The sequence below is a fragment of the Populus euphratica genome, unplaced genomic scaffold (assembly GCF_000495115.2).
Source record: "Populus euphratica unplaced genomic scaffold, PopEup_1.0 scaffold610.1, whole genome shotgun sequence".
NCBI lineage: Eukaryota > Viridiplantae > Streptophyta > Magnoliopsida > Malpighiales > Salicaceae > Populus > Populus euphratica.
In genome coordinates, this window is record NW_011500482.1 from 123,180 (window position 1) to 136,256 (window position 13,077).

At 28.3% G+C, this 13,077-nt stretch overlaps 1 protein-coding gene across 2 annotated transcripts; it reads right to left on the reverse strand.

Moving 5' to 3' along the window:
- Nucleotides 1–10,537: 10,537 nt before the first annotated feature.
- On the reverse strand, nt 10,538–12,601 carry LOC105114955 (protein PLANT CADMIUM RESISTANCE 6-like). Of its 2 annotated transcripts, XM_011011696.1 has the most exons (5): nt 11,728–12,601; nt 11,498–11,697; nt 11,244–11,315; nt 10,947–11,159; nt 10,538–10,744 (listed from the first exon to the last, which is right to left on the reverse strand). In XM_011011696.1, exons 1-5 carry the CDS (start codon nt 12,282–12,284, stop codon nt 10,659–10,661), a joined length of 1,128 nt encoding a protein of 375 aa, XP_011009998.1. In that variant the 5' UTR covers nt 12,285–12,601; the 3' UTR covers nt 10,538–10,658. The 2 variants fall into 2 exon arrangements, with proteins under 2 accessions (XP_011009998.1, XP_011009997.1); XM_011011695.1 differs by having other exon boundaries at nt 11,498–12,600.
- Nucleotides 12,602–13,077: the final 476 nt, after the last annotated feature.

Sequence of the window (13,077 nt, forward strand, 5' to 3'; positions counted from 1 at the left end):
CACTTAGTTTATGAAATAATTAATATTTTAATAAAAAACCTCATTTAGTGCATAAATATATATTCTTTAACTTAAAATAACGAACCAGAAAGATGAACAATTACTTACATAATACGCAAATCCAATATTATCCTTAGAAACAATCAAGCACTCCTAACAACCTAATAATAAGAATCACCATAAATTATATGCTCACTAATATCAAATGCAATACATAAATTTGTTTCTAATTTCTAATTTAATCAAAACTTAAATATATTACTAGCTTAAATAACCCTAAAATTCCCTCCAAGAATCACCCAACACTAGAACCATGTTATTACAACTTCCTGTTTTACTTATAAAAGATCTATTTTTAATAATTAAATACCAAAATAATAATATAAAATATATGCAAGTCATGGTAAAAAAATAATAACATTATAAAATTTGATAAAAAAAAGCCAAGAAACATTTTTATTTCAAGTAAAGCAGTATTCTAAGAATAATTAAAATGAAGGTGTCAAAAACTATTCACTATAACTATTTTAGAAAATCATTTATCAAGTAAAAAGATTAATTTGTATAAAAACCAAGTTCTTTATGAAACACCTTACATATATTCAAATTCAGTATAAAAATAAATTAATTTAGTATATCAAGATGTTTCAAATTGAACTATATAAGTTATTCACTCTTCAAAATAAATTTCAATTATTAACAACTAAATTTCAATAATTAGAAATATTTTTTCATAAATCCATAAAAATCTTAAAGAAAATTAAAAAACACACTAAAACTATTTGGTAACATATTACATAAAACAATAAATATTTGAGGCCATGAAACATTTAGGGAAAATTATATTCTTTAATTAATCGAGAGTGAGTTTCAAAAAATTTATAGTCTTTTAACTAAAATATTATAGATCAAAGTGACATGTTTTCAATGATCATAATTTTTGGAGGGTGTTTGTTTTTGTGGTTGCTTCTACTTTTGAAGCAAACCACGTAAAACAAATATTTGGTAATTGAGGAAACGTGATTTATTTCATAAGAGACCCACCATGTTTTATATTTGGAACTCAGGTTAGCAGATAACAGTTTTATGCTGCTTCTCACTGCCTTAATGTGTAGCTGCTCATTTTTGTAAATATAAATAGTGGAGACAGTGGAAAACATCTCCACTATCAAGCTAGATCAAATCCAATTTAAATTTTGTTTTTTTTTATTATTTTGATTGGATTGGATCTGGTAAAAAAAATCTAATTTTTTTAATTATATTTTACTTCAAAAAGTCGGTGTCTAATATTATTCAATAACACTATATAAATTACAATGAGATCGCATGATGATGTAGTATTTGTAAAATTTCATCTCAATCTTAATTTTGTTCATGATAATATTTTACCTGATTTTGTTGCATGCTAAAAAAACCATGAAAACTGTAGTTCTTATCGAATGAATTTCATACATGATAGAATTTTAGATAGGTTAATAGAACAATAAAAAATATCTAATATGAAAATATTATTTATCTAATAATGTAATAATAGTATTTCAATCTATAATATTTAAATTAAAAACCATTAATATTAATAAATATTTTTTTAAATTATTTTATAACCTCAATTTGAAAAACATATTTAACTAAATATATTAAACTACTTTTTATTCAACCTCAATTTCAACCATATATATATAAATATCAAACTAACTTCAATCAAAAGTACTTTTTATAATTTTTTTTTCAAACCACAACCACAAAAGCTACTGCAATACCAAGCACACTTAATCTACAATTTCAATTTAGACAAATGACCAATCAAATCAAAGAATTCATGACATACTATAACTAGGTACTAAATTTCAACTACAACTAGATTCTAATGACCTAAATTTACCAATTTATTATCTTTTTTTTTATATAATTTTATAATTTTACTTTTACACATATAAAATCACTTTCAATGGCTTTCTATCAATCTAAGACTACATTAGCATAACATAAACTCCTTAAAAATGATTAACATCAAATATTATAAAAACTTTAATTCTTAAACCTTTATCAATAATCCTAATATACATGTAACATCTCAATTAACATATAATGATAGAGAACACACTCTATAAAATGATAAAAGAACATAAAAATTTTAGGCCTATATCAAATTTCATCCTTGATCTTCCTCTCCCTCTTTATGTTGATATAGGTTTTGATTTTTTGACAATGTAAACCCCTGGATAAAATCTATGAAATTAATAAGAAAGCTATTATGTTAAATGAGAACATCAAGTATTGGAATTAAAAAGAAGACTTTGGATTTTGAGAGTTTGAAATAAAATATTCATGTGTTAGTTTAGAAAATAAAAATATGAAAATAGTGGAAAAATAAAAAAATAAAGAAAAGCAGATAAAAACCAAATGAAAGAGATAAAAGAGAAAATGAATGTTCTTGTATAAGGTTTAATGAAATTCTACATGGTCAACATCAACTCGGTATTAAAAATGCATTTGAATTTGAAAAATATGACATAAAAGGTGTGAAATATTGTAAGATTGATATGGTTGAGTGTTAATAAGGTAGTCGTGTCGTTGTCATGGAGCCATGTTAGAATAAGATCTAGAATGATTGAATCAGATATATATCCTTGTGTGTGTGTGTGTGTTGAGTTGTCTATGTGATTTATAGGTTAAGAAAATTTAGGAATGATCCATTTAAGGGGAAACCTTGCTGAAATTTTAGTAAAGATACTAATAATATTAAAAGATTATAAATATGTTCCCAAATGTTGAAATTGAGTTAAGATGTTTTTAGAAGAATGAACATGATTGTTGAAGTTAACAAATTATTCATGAATGTTGAGAGGATTAAATAGATTAAAGAATCCATAATTAAATCATAGTATGATGAATGAGTATTATTGGATCATTACATCCGTAAGTCCACAACACTAGGTGTGCATAAAATGAATTTCAAAACATTAGATATCAAAGATATTAGGCTATTGATATTAACGGTGAATTATGGATTGATATAGAATTACAAATGCATCTCCGACTGTCAAGTTAGAAAAATATAAAGTGACTATTTAGAATGTAAATGTGGTTATTGGATAACAAAATTGTGATAATTCCTTTAAATTAATTTAATTTTTAAGGATTTCAAAATAAAAAAAATTATTGATATGTTCGATTCCTAATGAATTTCTTTTTAGAATTAAATAGTTATTCATTAGTATGATAAAACAAACTATAAAGCCCATAATTAAAGAAATTTGAATTAAAAATAATGAGGATTGTGATAGTATTTCATGGGGGTAAAGGAAGAAAAACATAACATTTTAAATGACTATTAAAAGAAATTATGAAGTTGTATGGAAAAAATATATTTAAGAAATGGTCATAAGGGAGTAATTATTTCTATAGTTGATTTAAGTTTTTAGGTAATGGATATCATGTGTATAATTTGATTTGTTGTGTTTAAGTTAATAGAGGTTCTAGTGGTGAATTTATCAATACTATTATGTGTTATATGTATTTTTCTTTGAAGATCTTAAATTCTTTTAAAGTGTCATCGAGCTAACTAGACTTTCATGTGAAGGGATTATTATATTTTCAAATGATTATCTTAAGAATAATTTATATGCATGTAATTTAATAAATGTTGTAATTAGAATCACGTGGAAATGATTTTTTTTTATATCATTGTAATAAATGATGAAATTGTTATATTGTGAGTTTAGATTGCCTTTTATTATTATTATTATTAAAAAAATTATTTTTTTTATTATTATTTAACGCATACAATCAATGAACTTAAGTATAAATGAATGAGAAAATACGGGGTGTTAGAGACAAAATAATGCTAGCTACTCTAGGGTTTTATTTTCTTTTTATTCTTTGAATTATTATGTACTTACTAATATACTCTCTAGTACTTATAATACCCTTAATTAATAAAAATAGCATAATAGGAAACTTAATTAATTATATTATTTTATTTATTAATCCCAGTTTTTTGGTGTGTGTGTGTATATTAGATTATATGAAATATCTTAATTACCCCTCAACCATTGTCATCTATAATAACTCATCAAAATATAATATTGTCATTTCCTATTCAATTTTTTAGAGTATTAGATTCTCTCCACTTTTAAAAAAGTTTTGTCCTCAAAACTTAACATAACCCAAATAATTCAATACAAAAAATTACTATTGCAATAAAAAAATTCACTATAATCCAAAAATTATCACTTCTTTATTCATCATAGATCACTAATTAAATCCTACTTTGAAAATCACAAAATAACATCATGCTTCCATTGCACACTCTAATACATCATATAAAAAAAACTTACAAACATAACTTATCTTGATTCATCTCTTCTTATATATAAAATTATATTCTCTAAATTTCTCTTGGATCAACTAGGTTCTGATACTATTAAATTGTCCCTTAATCTAAAAATCATGAAAAATACTTTTTTAGTATGACAACACCGCATGTTTTAAAGGCATGCAAGGTATCTTAACTCTAATTAAAAAAATTATTCTCAAAATAATAATCCATTAAAAAAATATATGTTGAATCATAAATTAACTAAACCCAATATAAATCATCTCACGTAAAATAACATAACTTCAAAGTTAAACAAAATCAAATGTACTACAAGTCTAAGATCATATATTAATCTAATTATTGAAATGCTAAAGTCTAGAAATCAAGTATAAACTTTTGAAGCAATCACTTGACATTCTAAGCCTCCTCCAAATCATTTGTGAAATAAATAAATAAATAAGGGTAAATGTCGCACACTCAGTAAATAACAATTCATCTCTCTAACTGGACTAAACATGTTAAGACTTGCTAATATATATAACTTAAAATTAGTTAATTCATAATACCAAAATATTAGTACTTTCAAAAATTCAAAAGTCCAATCATTTATAAATTTAAATAATTTAAATCAATCATTTTGAACACAAACATGGATTGCACACTCATATTCAAAGTTAAATTCAAAATCAAAGGACTACAATTAATCTAACCATGATAATAGTGGATCATATTTTATAATATGACTAGAGATCAAATTCTAAATAGACATGTCAATAAGTGTCAATGTTTAACCCCCAAAGGTTGGGTCCAAAATATAATCAATCAAATTCATATTCATATTCAATCTACAAATAAGTTCATGAAAACAAAACATATTTAAAATTATGTTCAAAACACTTTTGCAATCATAAACATACTCTCACAAATCACTTAACACTATTTATAAATCATTGAGCATACCTGATCCGCCTAGTTTACAAAACAATAAATATTTTAATTAAAAAAACTTATTTAATGCATAATTATATATTTTTTAACTCAAAATAACCAACCAAAGACATAATCAATTACTTACCTAATATGCAAGTCAAGTCTAAAATTAACCTTAGAGACAATCAAGCACTCCTACTAACCTAACAATAACAATCACTATAAATTATATACTTACTAATATCTAATGTAATGCATCAGCTTGTTTCTAATGTCTAATATAATCAAAACTTAAGTATATTACTAGCTTAAATGATTTTAAAATTTCCAAGAACCATGTTATTATAACTCCTTGTTTTACTTATAAAATATTTATTTTTAATAATTAAGTACCAAAAATAATTGTGTAAAACATATGCAAGTTATGGTAAAAAAAACTAATAACATTATAAAATCTTATCAGAAAAGGATAAGAATTTTTTTTATTTCAAGTAAATTAGTATTCTAAGAATAATAAAAATGGACATGTCAAAAATTATTAACAATGACTTCTTTTAGAAAATAATTTATCAAGTAAATAAATTAATTTGCATCAAAATTAAATAATTTATTAAACATCTTCCACGTATTCAAGTTCTAAAAGAAAAATTCTATTTAAGTTAGTATATTGAAATGTTTCAAAGCGAATTATAAGAATTGTTCACTTTTTAAATTTTAGTTATTAATTACTGAATTTCAATAATTAGAATTTTTTCATATATTTGTAAAATTTATTAAATAATATTAAAAACACATTAAAACTTTTCAGTAACATATTAAATACAAATAACAAGTTTTTGAGGTCATAAAAACATTTAGGGTGATTTTCACTCTCTAATTTACCAAGAGTGGGTTTCAAAAAATTTATATTCTTATAACCAAAAATCACAAATTCAAGTAACATATTCTAATGATGATAACTCTTAATCCACCACTTTAATTTAGACAAATTACTTATCAAATATAAGAGTCCATGAGATATTATAACTAGATACTAAATTTCAACTATAACACTTATCAGAAAACTAAATTTTGATGGTCTAGAGTTAGCAATTTATTATTTTTTTTTTTAATTTTTTAAGTTCACTCTTACTTCAAGTAACCAAAAATATATAAAATCACTTCTAAAATTCCTATCAATCTAAGATTTCACTAGTGTAACATTTACTTCTTAAAAATAATTAAAAACTAAATATCATAAAAATCTTAACTGCTAAACATTTCTTAGTAATCCTAATATGCACGCACAAACTTAATTAAAAAGTAAGGATAGAGAACAAACAACTTAAATCGAAGAAAGAAAACAAATATTTTGTTCTAGATCAAGATCAAATCTCCTCTTTGATGTTCCTCATCATTTATATAAAATGTAAGTTACTCTATATTTATATTTTATTTTATTTTTATTCTCTACATTATTATGTAATTACTAATATACACACTATTACTTATAATACCTTTAATTAATAAAAAAAAGCATAATAGGAAAGCTAATTATATATATATATATATATATATATATATAAGGTGCATTCTTTCATCATCCTTGAAAATAAATGTGTGCTATATAAATAAATAAATAAATGTAAGTCAACTCATATAACTTTCTCGTATCTTTTGAAACTACTCAAACTTGAAACTTCTCTTCCATGATAATAAAATTATCCTAAACTACTCTGATGTGCAGACATTTTATAAAAATAATATTTAAGATTGAAGAAAGAATCCTGACATATACAATATAAGATTGTTGAAATGGTGTAGAAAAAACAAAACATAAACAAGTTTGTGAGTCAAGTTCATCTAATGTTAATCTCTGTGATTTTTCTAATCATTAAATTACATAAAGAGATAGGACATACCGAGTCATATGCGATCCTAAAACTTTTTTTAGTATTTAGAAACATTTCAAGAGAGATTTAAGAATGAATTTACCTCCGTAAACAAACGAAGCTGACGCAAATGATCTATGCCAAGAAATAGAGGCTTTTGATCTATCATCTTCATGAATATACAATCCACTAAACATAGACAAGTTTTGAGTTGGTTACTTCCCTTTGTCTAGAAAATTTCTAATTAGATTTGACAATTTGAAGACTCTTTTTGGTGTCTCCAACCCATGATAACTATCCTCGACCATTCAAACAAGATCCCGATGATAACAATCCTCATACTCCATTAGTAGTGATACTTGAAGAAGACTATTGAGGATAAAGTAGGAAATGAAATGAATTGATTTATAATAGGATTTTATAAATAATGACTCATGAAAATCAATTTGAGACTTTTTATGAGAGAAATTATGTTTGAAGAAAGAAAAAACGGTCCAAAGAAAGATCTATGATGTTCATATTAAATTATATGTAAGGTTAAATTTGTTTTTTCATCAACAATTAAAAATTATTTTGATCAATGATGTAAATTGTAATTTCTAAAAAAATAAAAGCAAATTAAAAAAATAATCTAACTATAAGATGGCAGGAGAATTTTTCCTAATACTAATAATTAAAAAAAAAACATGGCTGATTGTTACCTAATTGTCCCATTGCAATTTTTCTTTGTTATCTAATACGCCTTTGTATAAAGTCTTATCAGTGTGCTATAATTTTCTTTAAATTTGTTATCATGGTATCATCATCCTAATTCATTGTTTCTTCCCATCAATTGTTTTTTAATTGAGGTCAACAATGGCTATTTCTTTCTTTCTTTCTTTCTTTTTTCTCCTTACAGCAAGCCTATTTCTTGAACAAGTTTTATAAATAAAAATTTTAACTAATTCTTTGACTTGAGATGCCGAAAGAAATTAATTAAATAATTCTTAGACATTGCCGAAATATTATCTTCTGACTTGAGATGCTGAAATAAATTAATTAAATAATTCTCAGACAGTGCCGAAATATTAATTACTGCCATCATTTTTTTGTGTGCGTGTTTATTAATCTCATTCTCATGGCAGTGAGGATTTCCAAGGGACTTAATAATATTGTGTTATTTAATGTGGGATCGTGAAATGAGCCTCAGAGGAAACATATAGACTTAGTCTAGAGAAAGGTTGAAGGGCCACCCTAATTTAAAGAAAAAAATTAAAATATTTTTAAAATATAAAAATAAAAAGGACGGGAGCAGGCAAGACCACATAGCAGCATTTACACTGTTACTGCTCTGCATCAAGTACTATTAAAGGAAGAGATGGTAAAATAACTGAGAGAGCGTAGGCAAAAGTGACCGAAAGAAGCATTAGATTTTCCAATGTTAAAAGCATGAGAACTATATAGAAAATAAGAGAATGAAGATAAGAAATAATAGCACGCTTTTTTTTTTTGGCATATTATAACTAGTTACTAAATTTCAACCATTTTTAAAAGCATGAAAATTAGATAGAAAAATATGAATAATTTTTAAAATTAATAATATCCACTTCCCACAAGAAAAAAAAAAGAAAGAATAAATTGAAAGCTCATATACATGTTTGGTCATTGTCAAGAATTTCTGCGATTTCAACAAATGTCACGCATGGAAACAAGATCACTGGGAGTGCTAGAAAGTGGTAGGAATCCCCATCATCTTCTTCTTCTTCTCTTTCTTTAACCTAAACATTAGTGCCTCTCTTCTTCTTCTTGGTTTTTCCTTCATGGTACATAGTAGTAAAGAAAACTACGAGAGAAGACGAATTAAAGCAGATATTATCGGGGTAGTTGAGGTTTCCAGGAGTAAAAGAGATTATTAAAGTGTTACAATTTGTTGGATCCTCCATGAAGTCAAATATCTCAGAGCTCCGAGTCCCATGTTGTTAATTACTTGAATTGGAATTCCATTAACATGACTTCTCGGAGAGAAGTGCACTGACTGAGGAGCTTGGTAAGCATCTTGAAAGGCTTGTGGTGGGGTATTAGGATGAAAATCCTGTGGGATTTGCTGTGGGACTTCTGGTGGTGGGCAAAGGTAATCATTTTTGGTTTTATCTGTTTTTTATTTATAAAAAGATCAAATTAAAATTTTAAAAAATATAAAAAAAATCAAAACTAATTCTAACTGACTAATTTTGGTTTGGTTTAGTTTCATTATTTTATATAAAAAATCAAAACCCAATCAATCAATTTTGGTTTGATTTGTTTGGTTTTTATTCGATTTGGTTATTTTATATTGAAAACCCAAAAATATATTATTTTTTGGGTTTTTTGGATTTTTTGATGGGTGTTGATTGTGGTTTGAATTTTTTGATTCAGTTTATTTTTAATTAAATTGGTTCAATTTAGTTAAGGTTTTCTGATTTCACGCTTAGAATTGAAACTGAATATTTTTTAAAATATTTTAATTTTTTTAATTTAATTAGTTTGTTAGTTTTTTTTTTTTGCCTCCTCATGTCCGGCTATGTGTGGGTATAATGCAAACAGATTAGAGCATTGAGGTGGAAACTCAACGACCGAGTTGGATTTGTTAATTGGCCTTGTAGGGGTAACTGTGGGAATGACTGGTTGGTTTCCACATTCCTCGTTAGCTTGTGGCCATGTTGGGTGTTGCAAAGATGGCGATGGTTGTTATGGTTACTTAAATTCGCGATGTTCTTCTTTGTGGTTGTTAATATATTATTTGTTCATGTTGGTCGAATTAATTTTTTTTAAATATAAAAGAAATATCTAGATATTATTAATATATTATTTAGTAAAAAACAATTAATTATATGGGATTGATTTATCTGACTAAGTGAATCTAAAAATAACCTAAATAACCGATAAAAATAAGTATAACTTGAAAAAAAATCAAGATAATATTTTTAAAAATTAAGATGATAATATATTAGAGTGACTTAAATTAATGCAATATAATCTGTTAAATTTATTATCCTGATCATTAGAACTTAATAACCTCACAGAAAACATATCAAAATAAATTATAAATCGTAATTTCTAATCATTCCAATGTTCAAAAATAAAATTAAAAAAAACTAAAGTTAACATTGATTAACGTGCTTAATATGTGATTTAGGTTATAAATTTGAAATAAATTTATAGGAAGTAAATAAATAAGACAATGTTAAAAGATGAAATTAAAAAATATTAAATAAAATAATTAAGTCAATCCAAATTAACCCATCAAACACATGACTGAATTATTAGAACGATTCTAAAAAAATAAATTAAAATAAATTATAAAACTTGATTTTAATAAATAGAATATTAAAAATAAAAGGAAAAGAGAAAAAAAAACTACATTAAAAAAGAAAAGATTGCAACAAGCATGCACTTCTCAAATTATTTTTTCAAGATTACATAGAAAACATGGTTGAGATTTAAAAAAAAAAGATGGAAAATATTAGAATTGGCAAACGTAAATTACATCCGTGTCCCTCGCGATGAACATTAGCGTATCAAGGCATCATTCTTTGGTTCGTTGGAGGCACCATACCAACTTGAGCCTGCATCATATTCTGCCTCGCTAAATTTCCCTGCCATCCTACAGCAACAGTAACAAATCAAAGGATAATTCTGTCATTCAAGATCCTGTTGATTGGAGGAGTGGTTTATAATATGATGGGAAAGAAAACGACTTCAAGGAAATCTAGAATTAATGCGAAAATGTAAGATTTGAGGACTAAGATTCGTAAGAATCACATACAAGGAAAAACTTATAAAAGGAATAGAATAAAAGGCAATACCAATGGAAGGATCCAGGTCTCTGTTATTAAGCTCTCTATATTCTTGACAAAGAGCACACCATTCAAAAAGGCAGTGAGTGAGCCAGTCCGGTGCTGGGTCCTCGATGAGTCCGTACTTGGCTCTAAGCTTGGAGCGGTAACCGCAAGATACTATGCACGGCATGGCAATGCAGAAGGCCACCATACCATAGATCATTCCATTTGTCCCGCATGCTACAAAATATTAACATTATTATATACTTTTATAATCAGTTGGATTTGTATAAATGTAAAAAGGGCTACGGTTTCTTTTCTTACTTGTCTGGCCATTGTCAACAATTTCTGCGACCTGACCAAATGTCACGCATGGAAACAAAGCTGTTATGAGAGCTGAAAGGTAGCAGCAAACACATCAGTTCCTTCTATTGCTCGATTACAAGAGATAGGTGTGGGGAAAAAGGGTGTTGGATCAACCACACTTTACTCCTAACAAAGAAACAAAACAAGAGAAGAGAGCAAAAGAAAAGGGTGCTGGGGAACGGAGGTGTTAATTAAGGGTTTTTATGTGTTACCATTTGTTGGATCATCCATGCAATCAAATATCCCAGTTGTCCATGCCTGCTGTTGTTGATTCATGACTTGCATTGGAATTCCAGGTGCCGGACTTTTTGGAGGGAATTGAGCTACCTGAGCCTGAGGAGCTTGGTAAGAATTTTGAAAGGCCTGTGGTGGATATGCCTGGGGCATTTCTTGAGGGCCTTGGTTTGGGAATCTTGCTGGCTGATTTGGCCCATTTGGATACATTGGGTTAGTTTGTGGGCTTTGCGGTGGGAACTGAGCAGGCTGATTTGGAAATGTTCGTGGACTTTGCGGTGGGTATGCTGCAGGCTTCATTGGGTTCTGAGGTGGGTATGGTGCGGGCTGAGTTTGAAAAGTTTGTTGGCCCTGTGGTGGATATGGTGCGGGCTGAGTTGGATTTGTTTGTGGTCCTTGTGGTGGATATGGTGCAGGCCGAGTGGGCCCATTTGAGTACATCGGATTGGTTTGTGGGCCCTGGGGCGGGAACTGTGAGGGCTGGGCTGGTTGGCCCCCATATCCCTGATTAGCTTGTGGCGGGTTGTACTGCTGCTGCTGCTGAGGAGGTGGTGGTGGTGGTGGTTGTTGATCCTGGGGGTTACTTGCGGATGTGTCCGCATACTGGGATCCGTAGTGATCTTGTTGGCTTGAATCATTATAGTTAGTTGCATATGCATGTGAAGAGAAATCATGAGTTTGTGTAGCTTCTGATGTCTGCTCGTAATGGTGTTCCTGTGGCTGATCAGTTTCATACGAAGAAGAATCTGCTTCAGGACGTCCCATTTGCTCTGCTCTCTTTACTTACTAAAAAGAAAGGGAGAGGCAGGAAGGAAGGGGGAACGTTGATAATATCAAGATGGTTTTAGCAATCAAGGAGAGAGCTTTATAAAGGAAGGTGTAACGCTACGTCCGTGTCCAAGTCTTCGCATACAAGAGGGCAACTTGGAAAAAAGAAAGCTTAACAGTGTAGAAGCAAGCAGGAGCATTTTCAAAACGAGAAATAATAATGAGAGAGTAGCGGAGAGGTGCAAAGCACCGGTTGACTTGCGGAGATTCTGACATTTTGTGGGTGGCAACGACGACTAATAATGAGAGTACAAATGGAGGACTTGAGCGCTGTGATAGAAAACAAATCATAAAAAAGTTGTGGAATTTTTGAGAGGGTTTACTTTGACCGAGACAAATTATATAGGGTGTTGATTCATGGAAACGCGGCTGCCTCCACCGAAACCATGTGCGCGTTGCGTGTCTGCTTGAGCTGGATGGAAAAACTTGGCCAAGACAGACACTGTTTAATTAGCACTGTGCTAGCAATCATTCCCCTCGCCCTTGGAGTGCAGAGTCTTCCCCTGCTCTGCCAATATTTTCAATTTAAATACATTTAGTGTTTTTATTTCTTGAAACTGTCTTTTAGTTTCTAAGAATAGAGGTAGCATTTTCCAGATTTGTCTTGCAAGTTGCTGCCGCATTCTGATGAACTCTCAACCATGACTACTGCATTTTATAAATAGTCGATTAAAATTAAACCCAATCATAGCCCACGACATGCACCGCATATATATAGAAGCATTCAAAC